A 22,521-nucleotide genomic window follows, 5' to 3' on the forward strand; every position below is an offset into this window, starting at 1 on the left:
GCCTGCATGCCCCGTTTTCCTCTTGCAGCAGCCAGTGTCTGTGCTGCGACTGGGGCAGCAGGCCTGGGGGTCCTCGAGCCGCTCCAGCCCCTTCTGCCCCATCCCACCCCTAAGCCTTCGTTCGTGCTGTGCCCCACCACCTGACCTACCATCCTTCCTCAGTTGCCTGCCTGAATCCTGCCTTCAAGGCCTTCCCTAGTGAAGGAACTCCCAGGTCCTCCCACACGGAAGGGCCCTTAGGGGACCCCTGGCTTCATATGAGGATGAGCTGAGAGTCACAGAGGGACTGTCTCCAGGGCAGGGGTCACCCCACGGCAAGCTGGAGCCCGGGCTAGACCTCACCCCAGGGCCCTGTCTGTTGTGCCCCAGACACACCTCACCTCCAGGAGAATCATCTGCCACTGCCGGGGCTTCCCGCGGCCTCCTTGTTTGCAAACCTTTTCTGAGATTTCCAGAATAGAAACAATTCCACGTACTGGTCTCCCAGGGCTGGACCTGGGAGGTTTCACCGGTAGATCCGTGATGTTCTTTGTAGAGAGGAGCGTCTGGTCCGGGGGCAGGCAGCTGTGTGGTCCTGTTTCTAGACTGCTTCGCTGGCCCTTGCCTCAGCTCTCAGGACGTTGACACCTTAGAGGATCACGGGGCGCCCACTTCATCTGATGTTTCCCCGCGATACGACCTGCGTTGTGCCCTTTGGGCCAGAATATCACAGAAGTGGTGCTGTGTGCTTCTGGGCGCATCTTGTCGGGAGGCCTCCACCAGTATTGGTGGTGTCGATGTTGACCGATTAAGATGGGGACCGCCGTAAATTTATGCAAAGGTATGGGCTTTTCTCCCCCTTTGTGAGGTATGACGATTTGCGGGGTGATACTTGGAGGATGTACAATCCCAGTCCTCACCCTGCTTCTATCCGTTGTCTCTAAGGTCTATTACTGCTCCTTGAATTAACTATTTCTGTGACGGTTGCTAAGCAATTGCATTTTTCGTTCTTACGCTTGATGTCGGCATTCTACCGTAAAGAAGAATGTTTTCTCCTCCCCGTTTATTTATACCCGTGTGGACTTGCGGAATTCTGTTCAGTTCAGTGGGTTATCATCTGTTCCTACTGTCATTTATTCTGATGCTCACGTGGTCCCTGACATGGCTAGCGGCAGCTGAGTCCTTTGGACACATCCCCACCGTTCTCTGAGCCCTTCCTTACTTTTCTGGCACCAAAAGATGTTTCAGGTTCATAATATTCTGTCTTTGCGTCAGCCCTGGAGCCGGCCGTTTCTCAAGGAGCCCTAGTTCCTTTTAGTGGAGAGTGATATTTAGAATGGAACCCTAGGGCACGAGGCGTTCTTCCCATGCCTGGGTGGAGGGGCAGGTCGCTGTTCTGAGACCCTCTGAGCGGACAGAAGTAGGACACAGGCACTTGCAACTCACACGTCCACCCATCAGCACCTGTGCATCTGTACTCCCAAAAACAGCACACTTGCACCAGTACCTCTGATTCTGGTCCGACACCACAGGGTTCATCCCAGCCTTACGCTTTTGCACATTTGTGCCTTCCTTCTACAGGGAGAAGCCTGCTTTACGTTATTCTCTCTCCATTTATGTATTTGCTCAGTCCCCCTGCATGTAGCCAACCTGACCTTGCCCGGCTGCTGAGTACCTGCTCCTCCCCTGCCCGCTGCCCCAGGGCCCCCTCCCCTGGGTCCCTGGTCCCCTTCCCATGCCCAGGCGCCACGGGCTACACTCCTACAAGGAAGGGGGGAAGACCCCAGACTTCCGCTGCCTCGTCCGCCTCCCTGCTGTCTCCCGCCCTGCTTTGCACGTGAAGGGATGAGTCTTTGCCAGTTTTGTTTTCCCCACGATGCCTTGCACGTGTTGGACGCTCTGCATTTGTGAAACTGAGCAGCAACCGTCTTCCATTGGCAGGGGCCTTTCGGCTTCCCAGCCATTTTCACGTTTGGGGCCCCCTTCCGAGCCTCAGGGTAGGCGGAGAAAGTCTGCTGTTTTCTGGGGAAGAAGCCCACTCATCTAAGGTCACCCCAGCCAGTAAGGCCATTCCAGGGCATTCGTCTGTCACAGTTGTCCCTATACCTGGATGAAAGCCTAGCCCTGTCGTGTACGTGTTCGTGTGGGAGAAGGGACCATTTGTCCTTGGCTTCCGGGCACTCACCTGGGCTGCTGCTTGGAAGGGTGAGCATAGACAGAGGGGAGCCCCAGGCTTATGTCCTGGCTCTGCCACTTGCCAGCTGGAAGAAACGCCGAGCCTCAGTTTTCTCATCTGTAAAATGAGGGTTTAGGGGGAAGTACTCCCTTTGGTACAAAGGAGGAGCCCAATAAATACCCAACTGTGGGGGGGATAGGTCAGTGATATGACAGGTGTGCACAGCACAGCCGGGCCCGACCCTCCAGAACTCTGGGGCCTTCCTGAGGACAGGCCCAGCCAGGCCCCCACCTCTGGGTGGAATCACAGTTGCGGCACCGCTTTGAAAATTCGCCCCTAGAGACCACGTCCTCCGATTTCCAAGACATTCTCGCAGACCAGCTCTTGGCCTCCCCGTGTGTGGGGGGATGGCAGTGCTCATGGACGGCGGGGCGGGGAGAGTCCGGGTACAGCCATGCTTGTTTCTCTTCCTGCTTGTAGCCTTGTGGCAGCCCGCCAGCATGGCCCGGCACACCACAAGCCTCCCTCGGGGGAGAGACGCTCGATTGGAAAAGCTGGCTTTTCTTTAAAAAGCACGAGTGCAGTAGGCTCTACCCCAGCTTACTGGGGCACCTGCTCTCCGCCGCCCTCACCCCCGTGCTAGGAGACGTGGCCCACGTCGGCTGCCTGCTGCTGCCACCGGGAGCACATCTGAGAGGCAGCTCAGCTTTGCAAGCACCTGCTGTGTGTTCAGCAGCGTCGAGGAGGAGGAGTTCCCAGCCCGGTGCCGGGTACAGAGTGTTTGTCCAGAGGGGCTGGGAGGAGGGGTGCTCAAAGAGGACTCTGTGAGATGCAGAACGCAGGGGGTGAGGGATGTAGGGTGAGGGTGGCCGCCCAGGGGATCACCCGGTCGGCAGGGACCGTGTTTGCCCTGCGTCATGTCCCGCCCCGAGCGGGCACAGGGCTGGCCGCACTGCAGGCTCTGAATGACGGAGTTTGTGGGTGGGGGCTGAGGACGCAAGGGGACCCGGGATGGGAGCCTGGAGATGGTGGGCTGGCCAGAGCAGAGCCCTTCTGCTGCTGCAAGAAACCCTTAAAGGCCCCAACGCGTGACTGAGAGGTGGGTGGGTTGCAGGAGAAAGGCCCGCGGTACGGCTGCCCGTGTTTCAGGAGCAGACACCCCTCGTGGAGCCAGCTGGGTGGCCACTGCGGGGGGACTTGTATCATTGTCCCCCCCCGCCCCGGAGGCAGGTGGAGGCAGGTGCAGGATCTGCCTGGGTCTTTGTAGCACAGCATCAGAGCCTTTTCTCCTTTTTTTTTTTTTGCATGTCCTGTATGTGGGGTTGTAAAGAGAGCTGATGGCAGGGAGGGGACAGCAGTGGCTCATCAGAAGCTGCAGCGGCGAGGGCAGGAGGCCTAGGTGGGTGCCTTTCAGCCCGACCGGCCCTGGCCCAGGGGCAGGGGGGCCTGGGGGCCTGGGGAAGGGCCTGGGCTTCACGGCCGTGGGCAAGGGATGGGATGTCTGGCGTTGTGACCCTGCGCGGGCTGCTCTCTGTGCTCCATCTGGGTTTTAACGATGCTGTGAGGTGCAGGTGAGCCTGCCATGAGCTTGGTCCCCTCCCTCCCTCGTGCCTGAGTGGAGGTCTCTCCTGGCTTCTGGCTCTGGCTTACACAGGGCTGGGAAGAGCTCATTGATCAGGCTGCATAAAGTAGCAGTTAGGCGGGGCGCCTGGGTTGGGTCAGTCGGTTAAGCGTCGGACTTCGGCTCAGGTCCCGAAATCACACTCTGTGAGTTCGAGCCCCGCGTCAGGCTCTGTGCTGACGGCTCAGAGCCTGGATGGAGCCTGCTCGGATTCCGTGTCTCCTTCTCTCTCTGCCCCTCTGCCTTTCATGTTCTCTCTCTCTGTCGAAAATAAATAAACGTTAAATAAATAAATAAAGCAGTAGTTAGGCCTTGAAAATAGTTCCAAATTAAGACTTTGCCAGAATCTGAGTATTTTCTCATGTGCCCTGGTCTTTGGAGCCTCGTGGTTAAGCACACAGGTTCCGGGACCTGCCGGGCTGTGAATCCCAGCTCAGCTGTTACGCCAGGGGCTGGTTACCTAACCTCTCTGTGCTTTAGCTTCCTCACTGTGGGTGGTGAAGTAAGGTGTCTTCTTCCTAAGGTGGTTGGGAAAACACAAACTGGCCGCAGCAGAAAAGGGACCCCCTGCACCAGAAATTGGTTCATTTACTCTCAAAGCAGCCGTGTGGGATGGTTAACTGTTCTTTTCTTTGCTTGTGTAATATAATTTATTGTCAAGTTAGCTGACATACCTTGTATACAGTGTGCTCTTGGCTTCCGGAGTAGATTCCCACAATTCTTTGCTTCCATACAACACCCCGTGCTCATCCAAGTGCCCTCCTCGATGCCCACCCATTTTTCCCTCCCTTGCCCCGCACCCCTCCCATCAACCCTGTTTGTTCTCTGTATTTAAGAGTCTCTTATGGGGGCGCCTGGGTGGCGCAGTCGGTTAAGCGTCCGACTTCAGCCAGGTCACGATCTCGCGGTCCGGGAGTTCGAGCCCCGCGTCGGGCTCTGGGCTGATGGCTCGGAGCCTGGAGCCTGCTTCCGATTCTGTGTCTCCCTCTCTCTCTGCCCCTCTCCCGTTCATGCTCTGTCTCTCTCTGTCGCAAAAATAAATAAATGTTGAAAAAAAAAAATTAAAAAAAAAAAAGAGTCTCTTATGGTTTGCCTCCCTCCCTCTCTGTTTGCAACTGTCTTTTTCCCTTCCCCTCCCCGTAGTCTTCTGTTAAGTTTCTCAAATTCCACATGTCAGTGAAAGTATGATATCTGTCTTTCTCTGACTGTCTTATTTCACTTAGCATAACACCCCCCAGGGGATGGCTAACTATTCTTATTTCCGAGAGGTTGAGTAACCTGCCTGGGGTCACAGAGCTGGTGAGAGCTGGCCTTTGAACCCATAGTCCACCACGTGCAGGGTTCCCTGTGATTACTGTCTCTCCATTTGTTTCTGTATGGTTTTAAGTTAGTCCGGTGGATTTTTATTTTTATTTTTTTAGTGTTTATTAATTCATTTTGAGAGAGAGAGAGAGAGAGCCAGCAGGGGAGGAGCAGAGAGGGAGGGAGAGGGAGAATCCCAGGCAGGCTCCATGCTGTGAGCCCAGAGCCTGACTCGGGGCTCGATCTCACGAACCATGAGATCATGACTCGAGCCTAAATCAAGAGCTGGACGCTTAACTGGCTGAGCCACCCAGGTGCTCCAGTCCAGTCAAGTCGGCCACCAGGGACATGTGCCGTGAGGTCCTGCTGGGTGGGGGCTGGTGCCAGGAGGAACCACTCACAGCTGCCAAGGGAGCTCCGAGCCACAGGGCAGAGAATGTGGCTCAGGGTCCTCAGGTCGGGGCTCCAAGCCCCAGTTCTGCTCTGGCCCCTCAGGAGAATTAGGGGGATTCCTGTGGGGCTTCCAGGCCCTACCCCTGGTTCAGCCAGACCAGCTGTCTTGTCTGTATCGGGTTTCCTTGTGAATTCCACTGGGCAGAGGCAACGGGTTCTGCTTCTTCCGAGCATTTGAAAGCTTCAAGGAGCACTGTCTTCAGATCCCGTCCACACCCCACCCTCCCTTTTACAGGTGCAGAGGCCGAGACAGGCTAGGAACTGAGCCGGGGGGCTGAAGGGGCCCACCCCACCCCTGTGTGCAGCCCCACCTCACAGCCGAATGGACCTGACCTTCCTTGGACTCCCTCCCCAGCGTCCCCCTGGAGGCCTCACGGGTCTTGTGGAGACTATATCTAGGGGCTGGCAGGATCCAGGTGGCGTGTGGAAGTCATCCCCCGTCCTGTTCTGGCCAGAGTCAGCCAGGAGGGGAAGAGGTTAACCTGTTTGGAACCTACTAGTAGAGGGGAAGCACCAGTGTCCCCATAGGAAATAGTTTGAAATAAATTCCTGTCCTGCCTCCCTGCCACCCCGGGACGGAAGCTCAGTAGCGCCTCCTAGTGTCCCAGCTCCTCTCTGCAGGCCTGAGAACACTCTAGCCCTGCTCCCCGACCCGTGTGTGGTGGACAGAATATGTGGGCAGGCCGAGGGACCCCGGAGCTCCAGGGAGACCAGCTGTCCTGCAGTGTCCTGCAGCCAAAGTCCAAGTCTCCCGGGTCAGTGGGGGGGGTTCTGTAAGCCGAGGCCTGGGGGAGCTGAGGGCAGGCAGGGCTGGGGGAGGGGAGGGGAGCAGAGAGCTTCAGTGTCACTGTGGAAGGGACTCTCTGAAGGCAGGCAGGAAGCAGGACAGGCCCCCATTTGGCAGAAGACCACTGGGAATCTGATGTATTGAAAAACAGATCTTGTGTTGTCGCTCCGAGCCGGGAGAGTGGGGTCGGATTCGGCAAGGATCAGCTTGGACAGTGGCTCTTGACAGGTCAGGTTGGAAGCTGTCAGTAGTCCGTTAGCTCCTGGGGGATGGATGGACTGAGCTGTGAGGGGCTGGGCGCCTGGACTGTGCCTTCTGCCTCTGCTACGGACCGCCAGGTGATGGCTCAGGCCTCCTGATCGCTCAGGTAATGAAACTAATAGCCATCTTTATAAAGTTTATTTATTTATTTTGAGAGAGAGAGAGAGAGAGAGAGAGAGAGAGAGAACCTAAGCAGGCTCCTCGATGTTAGCTCAGAGTCTGACGCAGGGCTCGAACTCACAAACTGTGAGATCATAACCTGAGCCAAAATTAAGAGTCGGATGCTTAACCAGCTGGGCCACCCAGGCACCCCAGTAGCCATCTTTTTAGAATAATCCAGCACTTACCAAGTGTAAGCAGTGGGGCTTTTCCTCCTTTGTGCAACCAGCTTGCAGGGTAAACACAGTTTTCTGGGTTTTAAATGAGAAACCTGAGCATCAGAAATAGTAATAGCCTGGGAGTCGAACCAGGTGTGTCTGACTCCAGAGCCTCTGCTTGGAATCCCAGGCGAGCTTGCCCAGACTCCGTTTCCCCACCTGCCGTCTCTGCCTCCTCCTTGCTGCTGAGAGAGGTGCTGGGAACACGGAGCTTGGGGATCTCCTGGGGGCCTAGGAACGTGTTGGGGGTGTTCGCGCTCTCTGTCCGTGTGGCAGGGCTCCCCCTTGTTGCCGGAAGTGGGGACTCGGGCTGGAGGCGTGAGTCGGGGCTGCAGAGAGTGGGCGGCGGGCATGCCCGCCCAGAGCAGGCCGTGCAGAGGCGAGGTGGGGAGGCTAGGCCTCCCAGGGCGCCTTCTGCCTGGCTGGCCCGCTCCAGGCCGGAAGCAGCTGGCGTGAGCCCCACTATTCCTTGAGCCCCAGCACGGCTGCCTCGAGGTGCTGTTTACAGGCTGCGCTCATTGTGGATAATGCCTGCGCCTTATCTCATCCATCACACTCCCCCCCCATTTCACAGATGGGTACTGAGGCCAGAGGGCCGGGTGGCCAGCGTGAGGGTTGGTCCTAAGAGCCGGGCTCCCCGTTTCCTGCTTTCTGTGCCTCCTGCCTCGGGGGTGGGACGGGGAGATCTCAGCCAGGGGTGAGTAATGTAGACTGCATCATAAACAGAAGCCTCTGGGCTTATTTTGCCCTGTTACAAGCGTGTGTGGGTTTCTGCCCCCAAGCGTGAGCCGCCACAGAGCAGAGACATGGGGTGTGGGTTGGGCTCAGATTGGGGGTGTGGCCCAGGTGATGAAAACACCCTCTTAGGACCTGGCAGAGTCCTTGTCCTCTGCTGTGACTGAGCCCCCTTCTGGGCCATTCCAGTTCTCCCTTCCCAGGTGACCCCCCCCACCAAGCCTCCCACCCCCGCGCTGAGGGCTGGGCCCACCCTGCGGGGTCTGCTGAGCACCCTGCCATTTGCTGTCGCTTTCCCCGCGGTCTGCAGGTCTCGCCTCGGTGGGTCTCACGGCCCTGCCACTGCCCTTCTGCTTCCCAGAGTGCCGTCTCCCGGTTGCCCTCTCTTCTCCCTGTGGGATGTTTGATGTGAGGAAAAGAGAGGCCTGATGCTGTGAGGCCCTGGTCTGCACACGCCCGGCAGCTTCAGGAGAGCAGACTGCCGCTCCGAGCCCCCCTCAGCCCCCCTGGCCGAGGGGAACACGGTGGACAGGCCTCCCTCCCCTGAGACAGAGGGCCACGCACGTCTGCCCCGGACCGCGTGGTTGCCCACGAAGGGCTGGCAGTGCAGATCTGGAAGACACCAGTGACGGTGAAGGCATGAGGACAGATACTCCATGGAGACTCACACATCTAGGAGAACCCTCGGGAACTCTCCGGGTCCTTTCCGCCCACCCCATCTCACAGAAAAGTAAGCCTCCGAGTGGCTTCTGACTTGCCCGGCTCCTGCAGCTGTTGGAAAGCTGACTGCATCCTAGAGCCTGGGTGTGCTCACCAGTGCGTGCCCTGATTGCCTCTCAATTCCTGCAACAGAGGCGTGGCGGAGGAAGGAAGCACTTCCTGAGAAGTTTGTGCTACCTCCCATGACATTTCAAGGCACTTTATTTCTCAAAATATTGTCGGGATGGAGTTATTTTTAGCTCAGCCTCGTGGGATCGGAGAATACTGTTGCTGCCGCTTGGGCAGACAGACTTCTAGTGTAGACCGGTTCTGCGTGACCTCTTTCTGGGAGAGCCATGTGCTCTGAGGAATTGTGGGGTGCCCGTGAGGTGAAGCAGAGCGCCCCCAACTGTTCCCTGTGGCTCAGCGACCATCTTGAAACCAGAATGCCCCCCCCGCCCCCCCCATCCCCAGGGTGCGGGTTGGGGACGCTGGAGCAAAGCATCTCCAGTCAAAGCCACTTGTCCGTCTTCCCATCCTGCTCCGGTCACTTCAGGCCTCAATTTCCATATCTTTAAAATGGGAATACTAGGAGGATCGATGCTCAGGTTGGGGAGAACAGAACAGCGTATTCTGCGGAAAGCATTCAGCACGTTTCCTGGCATGGAGTGAGTGCCCAGTGAATACTGGTAGTGTTATTTTTATTGGAGGAAACTCGGGCCCCAGGATAACTGTGAAGGGAGGGACTTGACTTCCAGGCACTCGGGCCTGACCGACTCTGTGGCATTGCTGTACTGGTGTGGATGTGTGAGCCCTTTTCCGGGGAGATGCTCTGGGTGCACCTGTGCTGTCCGGCTTTCCGAGGCTGGGGGGTCTCCCACCCAAGCAGGGGCCTGCAGCCTGAGCACATGGCCCTACCCTGTTCCTCCTGGTCCCCGTGGCCCCGGGTCCCCACCGTGTGCTGGCAGTTTTCTGGTCTCTCCCGAGGCTGGGCTGGGCTGGGAGCAGGGGAGCCGCACAAGGAGAGACCTTCCGCTACGGTCTAGAGCCCCGCTCTCATTCATCTCTGGATCTGCTCTCAGAATGTTCTGGGGGAAGTTGCCGACACAGGACACAGTGCCTCAGAGGGCTGGCCCCTTCCACCTGGCAGCCCCCCACTGTCGATGTGACCCCGCCTCGTGTTCTTGGCCCCCCTTGCAGCCTGCTCTGTTTACTCTGTTCTGCTCTCCACAGTCTGGGGATTTTGCAGAGGACCCTGGGCTGGTGGGGGCCGACGTCTCGCACCCAGCTGCCCACTCTGGCTGCCTGGAAAACCGCCATGGTTCCTGGTGCTCCCGTGCAGCTCGGCGCCTGGGGCCTGCAGGGGCCTCGGCTGTGGGGAGCACACGCATCGTCTCCGGCAGGCCCTGATGCGGCCCCCAGCCCCAAGGGGCTGCACGGGTACAGGCCCCAAGACCGGTGGATCAGAGTGCTTGGCAGTTTATAGAAGACACTTGTCCTCTCTCCTGTCCCCTTGAGCCCAGTCCTAGGTTCTGGCCACAGGACTGGGCTCTTTTCTCTCCCAAGAGTTGGAGCCAGAGTGTCCTGGTGGCAGAGCAGGCTGCAGCCTGTGTCCACACTTGGTCCCCGTCCCGATGGATGGAAGGAGCGAGGGGGCTTTGAGGGGCTCTCCTGAGATACACCTGCAGCCCACACTCCTGGAAGTGGAAGCCCGTGTGGGCTCGGAGGCTGAGTCACCAAAGGCCATCGTCACGCATTTGCCCTCCCAACCTTCTCTTGGTGCCTTATTAGACCCGACTGGACAACCGGAGGCAGTTGGGGCCCGGGTCTGCCGCTGGGGCCAGCCTGGAGGTACTGTGACTCTGAATGGGGCCATCGGTGGGGCTCTGATGCAGGGTGACTTCCACTTACTTGCTGACTTACGTGTTTACAGATAATGATCACAACAGCCTGAGGAGGAGAGTATTAATATATCCCCATTTACAGTTGGGGAAACCGAGGCACAGAAAAGTTGGGTTCCCCACCGAGAGCACACAGCAGCTCGTGGGCACTGGCATTCTGTTTCCAGTCTGAGTGCTGGGGCTGCCCGTGGCACGTGGTGTCGAGGGGCATCTAGGGGCTCCCCGGGGGGCTCCCAGTCTCATGGAATCTCACAGATTGGAGCTGCCCTCCCACATCAGGCCCACTCTGGCCTTGCCTGAACTTCTCTGGCCTCTGTATGCAGGGACTGGAGAGAGGGACTGAGACGCCCCACGGTGACCTGAGTTCATGAGCGGCCGGAGGGAGGTACCATCTGTCCTGGACGCCCTCTGCCGGCACAGGCCAGCCTGAGGCCGTGTCGCCCACACCTGGGGCTGCACACCCCATCTGGGAGCCATCGTGCCAGTGGGACGAAGCAGAGATGCCCCAGGGAGGCCGAGACTTAGGAGCCTGGGAACAGGGTGTCTTTCTGGGCTCAGGGCCTTTCCCTCCAGATGGAACATCTCAGGTTCCAGAGCTGCTCCCAGCACGAATTCAGTTGTTGGTATTGAGCGCGTGCTGGGGTGTATCTTGCGTTTCTCATCTGCCGTGTGGTGGGTTTAGCGGGGCCTGTCTGGGCCGGAGCACCCGCAGCGGCACACGGAAAAGCCATTTTTACCTGGAAGAACTCCATTAATCCTCGGAGTGGCGGGGGGGGGGTAACGTTTTTGATAAGGCCTCCAATGTGGGTTTTTTTTTTCTTTTTAAAAAAACTAATGGGATTTTTCTGATCGTGAAAGAAATCCATACCTTTTTAGGAAAATACAGAAAAGCACAAGGAGGAAAATCCACAATCCCACCTCCCACAGGGAATCACAGTTAGTGTTTTGTTTTGCCTGTTTCTTAAAAAAAAAAAAAGTTGTACTAAATGAAATCGTGAAGCCTGGCTTTGGATTTAAGATCGCACTCAGAGTCGCTCGCATCCGAGCGCGCTCCTGTCCCTGGGACGTGGTCGTGCTCTCACAGAACTGCAGCCTCCTGGCCTCCCAGCCAAGCTCCCCGGGACCCAGCCAAGTTCCCCCGGGGTGGAGCCTGTTCGGGAAGCTGCCAGCCCAGCCAGAGCAGGACGGCAGGCTGGAGGCCCCCCCCTGCCCTCTACCCCGGGCTGACCTGAGCGACAGAGAAGGTCAGAGTCAGGCATGTTCCTCCTGGTCCCCTGGGTGCAGGGAAAGCCCTGTCATCCCGTCCTGTCTCCCCTCTCTACAACCCCTGGGTAGGAGGAATTGTGTCCCCCCCACCCCCACATGCTGCCGGCCCGGAGCCCCTGGAGACCAGGAGCAGACTAGTTGCTGGCACGGAGGGAAGGACACGTGGCAGAGAGTGACAGGCGGGCTTCAGCGGCCCCGGCCACAAACCTGTCCCATGAGTGTGTACTGGCAGGTGGCCGTGGAGATCCTGGGGGAGGGTTTGTGAGTCCCTCTCCTCCCTGCCTCACCCCTGCCCAGGCTGGTGGGGCACAGCCAGCCCTGGATTTACCCTCCTCACGGGGTGGCCTTGTGCCCTCACCGGTGTGGTCAGCAGGGGCAAAGGGCAGGGGACTGGCACCTGTGAGTTGCAGCATTGGCCGCACTAATGGGGGTGGGGTGAGCGGCCTCCACGCACCCCTGGCTACTGTTAGCCTCTGTGCCAGGGTTCCGTTTACGGAGGTCAGGATTCTTTTTAGATTTTTAAAGCTTGTTATTGACACGTAACATACAGAATAGTGTACAGAACTTAGGTAAAAAGCTTAACAAATTTTTATTAAGCAAACACACCTGTGTAAGCAGAACGTGACCAGTCCCCCCAACCCCCCCCCCCCCGCCCCCGAGTCTCTTCCAATCACTTTGTTCCCTGAGATAATCACCACCCTGATGACCTCTCAAAGCAGAGATTAGATTGCCTGTTCTGGAACTTACTGTAAAGGGAATCATACCACATGTATTGTTCTTTCTCATGGTCAGACTTTTTTTTTTTTTTTTTTAATGTTTGTTTGTTTATTTATTTATTTATTTTGAGAGAGACAGAGAAAGTGCATATGCACCAGCTAGGGAGAGGCAGAGAGAGAGAGAGGGAGGGAGACACAGCATCTGAAGCAGGATCCAGGGCTCCAGGCTCCAAGCTGTCTGTGTGAGATCATGACCTGAGCTGAAGTCAGACACTTGACCGGCTGAGCCACCCAGGCGCCCCTCTCATGGTCAGACTTTTAAGGGGGGGGGGGGGGTCTGCTGGGTGGGTGGCTGGAACCGTGAGGGGTCATCCTGGCATCCGTGGCGGGAAGCAATGCTTCTCCGAGCAGAGGTTGTTCAGTCACCCTGCAAACACTCCCTGCGTGTTGCTCCTGCCAGAGAAACAGTACGACCTGGCTTTGCAGAAACCTTCGGTCCACGGGGCAGGGAGCCAGTGTAAGAACAGGCAGTTTCTCTCTCTCAGGCTGGATGGCATGGGGGCTGAGCCCACAGACGCAGAGTGAGCCCAGAGGGTGGATGGGGTCTCCCTGGAAAGGTGGAGCCCGAGCGCTGTTCTGAAGGGTGACGGGGAGTTTGCCAGAGCGACAAGAGCTGGGGAAGGGCAAGTCAAGAAGAAGGGAGAAGAGTCTTTGTTTTCCCAGTGGGCCCAGCTCCTACAGAGGCAGCCACAGCCCCGGCCCTGGCCCTGTTGAGGCGGGAACCAGGGCGCCACCTACCAAGTCAGAGGCCGGAGTGGTGCTTTGCCCCCCCAGCCCTTGGAGGAGGCCCACCCAGCATCACACGTCCTGGCGTTGGGCCCGTGCCTCCCTCTCCGAGACTCTAAGCCCGCTGCGTAGACAAGACGTGCTGTGATTCCCAGAGGCACCAGAAGAACCTGCTGGTCAGAAACGTCTCCCTGTTTTCCTCCACCATGAGACTTAAGGGTTAAGGCAGATGCAGGACAGGGGGTGGTGCGGGACAGGCGGCCGCTGTGACTTGGCCGGGACCCGCCCCTTGCGGAGCCTCCAGAAGAGGTGGGAGCTGGATAGAGAGTCTCTTGAGGTCCCTTCCAGCTCTGCCCACCTCCCAGTTAGATGGGATGACTCACAGCGAGCGCTTGAGAATGGAGGTCAGTGCCCCACCATAAGGCCTTGGGTGCCCAAACGTGGGTGAGCACGCACGAAGGCAGGCCCGAGGGCCGAGCTGGAGACGGGGCACAGCCCTCGCCCCCAGGGGCCAGGGCTGGGCTTCAGGGGGTTGTGTGCAGAGAAGGTGTGAGGGGGACATTGAGGGTAAGGGGCTGTGTGAGGAGCTGTCCCCGGGTTCTCCTTGTGCCCTGGACGGGCCCTGACCTTGGCAGAGGCCGGGACACATCCAAGAAATGACCCTGAATCGAGTCAGATTCACACCCTGCAGGGGCCACTGATCTTTGTTTGCAAGGGGAGCCCCCTCCTCATTCCACCATCAGAGTCTGGGGAGCTGGGTGGGCCCAGCCACCTCCCAGAACCCCTTTAGGATGCTAACCACGGGCAGGCCGGTCTGCTCAAGCCGACACGGCTGCCTTGATTTCACGGGCCCTGATTTCACCTCTGGGCTGTCAGCCCCTGCCTGCAGGAGACCCGGCTTGTGTTTTTATATCTCACCACCTCGAGGTTGTGCGGGGTGAGGGGAAGGATGCGGTCAGGGCTGTGAGCACAAGCTTCAGCGCTGTGGCTGCCTGGGTCGGGCCTCAGTGTTGTCATCTCTGAAGTGGGGAGAAGGATGCCGTCCTCACAGGACCTCACAAGTAAACGCATCTGGTGCCCAGCAAGCCTTTGGTCAGGGTGTGGCCGTCTCGGCACAGACACCAGCACTTGGTGGCCGACTACATTTTGACCCACCCATGGAGTTGGGTCCCCTGGGTTGCTGGCACCCATGGAGGTGCGATCCGTGTGCACCATGTGCCACACATTGGGGCCGGCTCCCTGGGGGACTGTGGCTCCCCGGCCTCATCCCGTCTTCCCCCGCCCCACGGATGTCGGTGCCTAGAGCCAAGTCAAAGACGGAGCTTCTCCAGGGGCGGCCCCTCCGTAGTCCCCCCGACACACAGGACAGGAAGAGGCCCTCAGCCCCTGCCTGGCCCCCAGCCCTTTGGAGGAAGAGGGGCTTCTGTGCCCCCAGGAAGTTCTGGGGGATGGGAGATGGCTCCCTTGGGGCAGGCGACCGAGCAGGCGTGTCTCCACATCCTCATCCGGACGAGGGGTATATGATCATGCGTGTCCTGTAGTTAGAATCGCGCCTGCCCCCCCACCCCCTGTCCCCAGCCCTGAAGCTCCACAGGTGATCACTGCTGCCTCCAAACAAGCCGTTATGCCGGTTCACCTGTTCGGGGCCATCTCGCAGCCCCACATCCGCCCCCGGCTGTGCTCCTCCGGAGGCCTTGTACTGGTTTTCAAGAACGTGAGAACATCGGAAAGCACAGGAGACGTATTAAAAACGTGTTCCTGAACATTAATACAAATCCTCAGGTGGAACTGGGGTCTTACCGTGAAGGCTGACGTCGTCATCTTGAGAAGTTCCGTCAGGGAGAAAATGCAGCCTCTTCTGCTGACGTCGGGGGCTCAGGAAGCCCAGCGATGGACAGTGGTCGTCACAGCTCTGATGGACGAGGAGGCAGGACGTGGGGCACCGCGGAGGCGTGTGTCAGGGGTGTGCTTGGAATCGGGGTGTCTCTGGCTGGCTGTCCTCCCTCTGCCCGCCAAGCTGGTGGGAAGGTCTAGGACGCGTAGGACTCCGTGCGGGCGCAGCGTCCGCAGGGGGCAACTCTCAGGAGCAGAGTGGGTTGGAAGGGACGCGCCACGGGACTGCCAGCCTCTCCTGACCTCGGATGGCCGCTAAGGGACAGGGTCACTTAGTGCCCGCTGCGCCTGGAGCCGGGCCGGGTGCTGCACACAGTCCCGCCTTTCCATGGCGGTCCCAGCCACTCACGTTTATTTATCCGAGGTGCGTTCTGTGCGAGGCCCCTGCCAGGCACTGGGAGGCCCCTGCCAAGTATTTGCTCGTATTCTTAGCTCAAGTATCAGATGCTGAATTATTTGGTCGTACTTGGGCCTGAGAAGTTGCCCAGAGGAGTCCGGGGCCATCCGAAATTCCTCCTCGGTCGTGTCCTGCAGCTGCCGAGCCTTCTCGTTCCCCTGCCTGAATATTTCAGGTCAGTCACCACACGCACTCCTTGCTGCTGCTGGCCTGGGTCCCTGTCATAACCCTCTGCTCCCATCAGGACGCCTCTGGCTGCGGCTGACAGGACACCTGACCAGCAGTGGCCCCAACCCTCAGGGTAGTTATTTACCTAAGAACACAGTCGGGCTCAGGGTCGGCATCGCCGTTTACCGGGCCGTCTTTGCCTTTCTGGTCCACCAGGCTCCATATCAGAGTGAATCCAGGTTTTTTGAGGCTTGAAGTTGAGACAAGTTGGGCAAAAGGGGCATTTTGAGAAAAAAAAAAAATACAACATTAGGTTTAATGAATACACAATTAGGTCTGAAAGAATCGGAAACATACGTTTCACCAAAAAGATGTACGCGAATACTCAGAGCAGCGTTATTCATGATATCAGAGCGGAAACAGCCCAGATGCCCATCAGCTGATGACTGGGAGACAAAACGTGGCGTACCCGTGCGATGGAATGTTATTCAGCCATAAAAGAGGATGAGGCCCTGTCAGGCTGCACCGCGTTGGTCCTTGTGGACACGGTACAGGTGCATGAAGCCAGACGCAGAAAGCCACATATTGCGCGGTTCCATTTATAGAAACGTCCAAAATAGACAAAGCTGTGGAGATAGAAGGTGGATTAGTGATTGCCAGGGGCTGCAGGGGAGCCAGGATTGGTGAGTCACTGTTTAACAGGTGTGCCTGGGTGGCTCAGTCCGTTAAGCGTCGGACTTCGGCTCAGGCCATGATCTCACGGTTCGTGGGCTCGAGTCTTGCATCGGGCTCTGTGCTGACCGCTCGGGGCCTGGAGCCTGCTTCGGATTCTGTGTCTCCCTCTCTCTCTCTGCCCCTTCCCTGCTTGTGCTCGCTCACTCACTCTCTCTCTCAAAAATAAACAAAAAAATAGGTACAGGTTTTCCTTTGGGGTGATGGAATGTTCCGGAAGTAGATCGTGGCGGGGGGGGGGGGTCCCTGATGTTGTGAACACACCAAACGCTCCTGAAGTGACACTTGCAAATAGTGAATTGTATGTGATGTGAATTTCACCTCCATTTAGAAATGGCTTTTGATGTGGACACATTGTCACCTCATGGTCAGAAGATGGCCTGTTCTTCCACGGCTGTGGGCCTTTGCCATGGCGTGGATGTTGACAATGGTGACAGTGGCGATGCCAATGGAGATGGTAGTGACAGTGGCTGGCAGGGAGGGAACACTTCTGCAGGTGCTGCTTTCTGCGGACTTTTTCCTGAATTCCCTCGTTTAAGACTCATAACCAGGGGAGGCTTTCGCCCCCATCTTACAGACAAGGGATGGGGCACCGGGTGGGCGAGGTCCTGGTCCCCAGTTATGTAGCAGCCGCGGCAGCCGGGCGTGTGGTGGTGCTGGTGACGACGATGGGAGTCACTGCTCCGTTTCCTGAGCCCTCAGTGGGCCAGGCACGTGGGCTGCAGACATTGCCTCCGCTGTCCTCTGGTCATTAGAACGAGCCCTCGCTTGAGCGTTCAGGAGACCGACCACGGCTCTGCGCGGGGAGGGGTGCTGCCCAGGGTCCCAGAGCGAAGTGGGCAGGGCAGGATTCAGAGCCACGCCCTCTGAGAGCCGAGCTGTGCGGTGCTGGGAATAAACCGGGTGCAGGAGTGTTGCAGCACGCAAGGGCCCTTGCCCAGTTGGGGCCCTGCGGGCGCCCACGTTGGCAAGATGTCTGTGTCTCCTCCAGACCCCGAGGCCACCCCCAGGCTCCTGTGCCCCAGCCCGGGATTCCACCTCCCTGATCTTTCCACCCAGGGCTCCCCACACTAGACGTGCCTGTCACTGAAACATGGTCCCCTCTGCTCACCTGGACCGTGGCCTTCGGTCACCCTCCTCAGTCACTGAGTCACCCCCACCCGTGGCCGGAGCTCGGTCACACCACCACGGGCAGTGGCTGCTGGCTGGTCCTGTGTCTCCATCTGCCCACCTGCCACCTGCCACCTCCACCTCCAGTCCGTCTTCCCTGGGAGGCAGAAGGACCTAGAACCCACGCTCGATCATCCCACTCCCTACCTTGAACAAGAAATAACGTGGTTTCATGTGGCCTGTGGCAAGTGCAGATCTTATGTGTCCCCCTGCCCTCCAGCCTCACCTTCCCCAGACGTCCCTCCCTTTGTCACATCCGATTCTCCTTCCTTGTCCCTCTGCGTATTTACGCCTTGTTTGTATCAGTGTGTAGATAATACTGTTGTTAGAGTTTTGTGTTCTACGTTTGTACTTACTGTTTGACATTATAGCACGCGTATTGTTGTATTTACTGTGGTCTTTAAATTTTCTACACCTGTTCCCTCTCATCTCTCCTACCCCTACCTCCATCCCAGAATAATCTCTGTTAACAACCTGCTTAGCCTCTCTCTGCTCCATCGTGTAAACCAACCCCCCCCCCCCCCCGGCCCACACACATCCTTTAAAGAATGGAATCATATTGTTTTCTTGCTTTTCTCCCTTCCCATCCCAGACACTCCCCAAGGCCATGGTAGAGGGGCTAACTCATGCTCTTCAGGAGCCATGTGTGCCTCCGTGGCGGGGACGGTCTAGCTCACTCCTCCCATCCCCCGGTAACAGAGACTCAGGTTATTTCCTTTCTCTTCAACATTACAGATGAAAAAATATGCTTTCTTAAGCCTTTTTTTCCTGTTTTAAAACTGTTTCTGGTGCACTTGGGTGGCTCAGTTGGTTAAGTGACTGACTCTTGATTTCGGCTCAGGTCACGATCTCAGGGTTCCTGAGATCAAGTCCCGCGTCGGGCTCTGCGCTGACAGTGTGGAACCTGCTTGGGATTCTCTCTCTCCCTCTCTCTCTCTGCCCCTCCCATGCTCTGTCTCCCTCTCTCTCTTAAAATAACTAAAATGAAGTTTAAAAAAAAAGTTAAAAAATAACTGTTTCCAATTTTGCACTTCAATGGCTTGGACTTTAGATTCTCTTAGTGATTTTATAATTTCTATGGATGTAAGTCTTTGTGGAGGAAGGAGATGTTCTGGAAAGTCTGCAGCTCGCCCTCCCCGGTGGCTGCTGGGTGGGAGTTTGAGTGTGCCGAAGGGTGAGCCTCCGTCCCACCGTGTCTTGGGGGAGGTTTCCATTCTGGGTCTCCCCGGGCCCATGCTGAGTGCACGAAAAGCCGCCCTTGGCGCTGAGGCCCCTGCCCTGGCTCCGTGCGTGGTGACGCAGCATCGCCTCAGAGGGGAAGGTCTGGGCTGATAGTCTCCCTCCTGAAGAAACAGTTTCCCAGAGCAGGGCCACCCAGGCTGGTGAGGGTGCTTGCAGCGCTGTGAACACGGCCTTATTTGGAAAGAGTCTTTGCAAATTTAATTAGTTAAGTTGAGGCCATACTGGAGTCGGGGGGTCCTTAATGCAAAACAAGAAGAGAAGAGACAGACATGGCGAGAAGTCCCCCGCGTGTCGATGGAGGCAGAGGCGGAGCGATGCGCCCACAAGCCAAGGAGCAAGGAGGGCCTGGGGCCGCCAGAAGCTGGAAGAGACAAGGAAGGACCCTCCCCAGGAGCTGTGGAGGGAGTGTGGGCTTGGAGCACCTTGGAGACTCCTGGCCTCCAGATCTGGGAGGGAATGAATTCCTTTTGTTTTAACAACCCCCACCCCCCAACCCATTTGTGGTGCTTTGTCACAATTAGCATCAGCCTGTCTGTCTAGTACTGACCGAGACAAGTACATACGGGCATCTCATCGTTGAGTCTGGAAACTGTCCAGAGCCAGAGACCGGCAGGATGGGGAGGGCAGGGGAGGGGACTCGGGGAGACCGCAGGTCTGGGGCCCAAGCAGCTGGTGGAGCGTTGGGGGTGGGAGCCGGGCCGGAGGCCGTGGGTCATCCTGCCTTGGTGCCCAAGTGGAGCGCCCCCCAGCCATGGTTGGGCCTCCGAGCCTTGAGCTCCAAGCGACAGGCTGGGGTTGAGATCAGCCGCACAGCTTGTCCTGCAGACCCGCAGCCAGAGCCTCAGAGGGGCCGGCTCTTCCACGGGGGCCTTCTCACGGGCCAAGCTGCCCAACCTGGAAAGAACAGGAGAAGGGGGACAGTTTAGAATAAATATATGCATTTTTAAGCGCATGGCCTCTTTTAACTTGTACATAGTATTGGTGATTGTTGTATTTAGGCCTGAATGGAAACTAAGTCTAATATAAAAATCTAGGGGCGCCTGGGTAGCTCAGTCAGTTAAGCGTCCGAGCTCGGTTCAGGTCGTGTCTCACGGTGTGTGAGTTCGAGCCCTGTCTCGGGCTCTGGTGCTGACAGCTCGGAGCCTGGAGGCTGCTTCAGTGTCTCCCTCTCTCTGCCCTCCCCCGCTTATGCTCTGTCTCTCTGTCTCTCTCTCAAAAATAAGTAAACATAAAAAAAAGAATCTAGTCTAATTAGCTTTTTCCCACAAAACAATTTCCAGCAATGTATCATGGACATGAAAGTGAATCTGAAGAGTGAATCTTATCTGCTCGGTTCAGAAGCATCAGGGAAAGAAGGGGGACTGTTTCTGAGCCTTCCTTCTGAAAGCCAGCTTTTCTTTTCTTTTTCTTTTCTTTTCTTTCCTTTCCTTCTCTTCTCTTCTCTTTTTTTTTTTTTTTTCAGTCTTAGGCTTATGTGTAAGACCTTGGAAACTCACAGAAGAAACCATTTGGTAGCCTTTGCCCTTAATTGGGGCATGGGATAAGGCTTCCTGCCGCACCCAGTACTGTGAGTTGCAGGAATGGGCCTTTCCTTCACGGAATGGTCTCCCAGGCGGGGCCAGCCTCTGGCTGCATCACAGGGCCCGGTGTCCAGAGTCAGAGGCTCGGGTTTGAATCCCCACCCGGTCACTGCCTGATGGGGCACTTTGGGGCAAGAGACAAACTCTCTGAGGCTTGCTTTTCTCGTGTGTGAGTGGGGATGGTAAGGCCTCTTTGTGGGCCGTTATGAGGATTAAATCCAATCAGGTTGCGTGCATGTGAAGCGTCTGGCATGGTAATTGCTGGCCGTGAGGAGTGGGTGGTACAGATGTCCTGACCTTGGCGTGCAAGGCAGATGACCCGTCTCCCAGCCCCTCATGGGCCTGGGGGGTTGGATGGACTCCTCTCTTCTTCTTCATGCCTGCAAGTGGGGCTTAAACACCTCTGGTGCTGGGGAGCTCATTCCTGGTCAAGGGAGCCTGGTCCACAGTCACTGCCGTTGTCTCTTACCGTCTTTCCCGATCTGTGTCTTGTGGGCTCAGCCTCAGGCATCTGTGGGGCAGGGGACTCGTGGATGACCCTGGTCTCGTCTGTTTGAGCCCTGACCCCTGTCTCCCGCCCTTCGTGTGCTGAGAGGAGAGAGGACCCACCCCCACTCTCTCTCCTGGTAGTGCTCGCGTTCCAACGGTGCCTCTGCTTTTGTGTGTTCACAAGACTTCCGGCGTCGCGTGCAGGTACAGGGAAAGCATGGTGCGGTCTGTTCATAGGGGCGGTTCGGCTGCAGTACGCGGAGGCCGCCGCGTAAAGGCCCAGCCCCAGCCCCAGCATGTTGATGTGCCCAGGGCCCTTCCTTCCTGCACCGGGGGTGTGTGCGCGTGACTTCTCCCCGCACTGACTGACTGTGGAGAAGACAGACCTGCTTCCCCCTCCAGGCCGAGTCTCTGGCAAAGGGGCTCTGGAATGCCAGCTGCGGGGGGAAGGGAAGCCAGGGCGGCAAGGGGGGCCCAGCCAGCACAGGTCTGAGACAGCCGGGTCGCGTGCTCACAGCCCTACCATCACCTCTGTGCCCCGGGGTGACGTCCTTCCTCAGCAGCAAGGGACCAGCTCCGTGCCCCAAGAGGAGCTTGGTCTATGTGGGATCTAGAGCCGAGCTCTGGAGCCCAATAGCCTCAGTGTAGATCCTCGTCCACCACTGCATAACCTGGTAATCTTCAGTTCTCTGTGTCCTCTTGCTTGTTGTGCCTCCACTGGTACTTAACCCATCTGTAAAATGGGCCCACGGGAACCACTGTCTCCCAGGGTGCTGGTTTTCATTACCACGCCCACCAGCATCAGCTCCCATCCGCCCCCTGGGGCTCCTGAGGCAACAGCACACCCCCTTCCCCACCTCATTAACCACCTGCCTCAGAGACCAAGCAGGGGGGAAGGCAGGTCGCACTGAGGACCAGCTGGCCTGTCCCCAGAGGTGGGGAGCCCTGCTCACCTGCCTTCCCACTGCCCCAACTCCGCCCAGATTCCAAGCCTGCCTACCACGCCTTGGGCTCTGGACTCCTACCTTTCCAAGCCCTTTTTTTAGTCATACTCGGCCATTGACAGACATCCACATCCCAGTGCCTTCATGGAAGCCTGTCCCCGCCCCTGCCACCCCATGGGCTGTTCTCTCATGTTGCATGTTCTGGAGGGGACTCTCCCCTCCACAGTCTCAGGGAGGTGAGGGCCAGCTGATGGGATGCGGTCCTGAGTAGGAGATTCAGATCCGCAAGAGCCAAAGTGGGTGGGGGCGGCCACCTTTGCCAGGGTGGAGAAGTGACCCCCAGCCTTCTGAGGTTCTGATGCTGGTGGTTCCTGCCTGGCTGGCCTGGCCTCCGCGGGAAGAAAGTCCACAGATGTGAGGGACCCAGTGGGGTCCCCTGGCGGGCCTCCTTAACGAGCAGTGTGGCCCAGCCCCGGGCTCCCACCTCTGGCCGCCTGCTGAGCTGCCGATCTCCCCTCGGAGCCGGGGCTTGTGCTGGGACATCCAGAGGGTGCCGTGCCCCGGCGACCTGCTCTGCGGTCTTGCAGGTTGTAGGAGGGACCCCGCAAGCAGGTCCAGCATCCTGAGGCCCCAGGACACTTCATACCTCACCCCCGCCCCCTACTGCAGGCACTTCCTGTTCTGTCTCCCTGCTCTGCCGGGTTGTCCTCTGGAACCTTTCCTTGCTGTCCGCCTTACGACCATCCATTTTCCAGGCTGTCGGGTGGGGGTTCCGGGCACTCATCGCCCTATCAGAAGAGGGGGCCCTGCCCTCTGTGCCCACCTGGCCCTGTGGCCTCCCTACTCC

General features: G+C 57.7%; 1 protein-coding gene and 1 long non-coding RNA gene across 4 annotated transcripts in view; one reads left to right on the top strand and one right to left on the bottom strand.

Moving 5' to 3' along the window:
* LHPP (phospholysine phosphohistidine inorganic pyrophosphate phosphatase) overlaps positions 1-22,521 on the top strand; it is a 120,074-nt gene that overhangs the window by 50,684 nt on the left and 46,869 nt on the right. The window contains exon 7 of one of the 3 annotated variants that reach the window (XM_086681117.1): positions 5,767-6,117. The exons of the other annotated variants lie outside the window; for them this stretch is intronic. Within the exon in view, the coding sequence (XP_086537243.1) occupies positions 5,767-5,809 (43 nt within the window). The 3' untranslated portion in view covers positions 5,810-6,117. Of the gene's footprint in view, positions 1-5,766; positions 6,118-22,521 lie in introns of those variants that run through there. 3 annotated transcript variants of the gene reach the window in all.
* Positions 6,702-8,593, bottom strand: LOC147576222 (uncharacterized). Its single transcript, XR_015241912.1, has 3 exons — positions 8,360-8,593; positions 6,927-8,083; positions 6,702-6,838 (listed from the first exon to the last, which is right to left on the bottom strand). It is a non-coding gene; the product is annotated as an uncharacterized LOC147576222 (long non-coding RNA).

This window comes from Puma concolor, chromosome D2, assembly GCF_028749965.1.
Source record: "Puma concolor isolate L17-30 chromosome D2, mPumCon1.1.hap2, whole genome shotgun sequence".
Taxonomy (NCBI): Eukaryota; Metazoa; Chordata; class Mammalia; order Carnivora; family Felidae; genus Puma; species Puma concolor.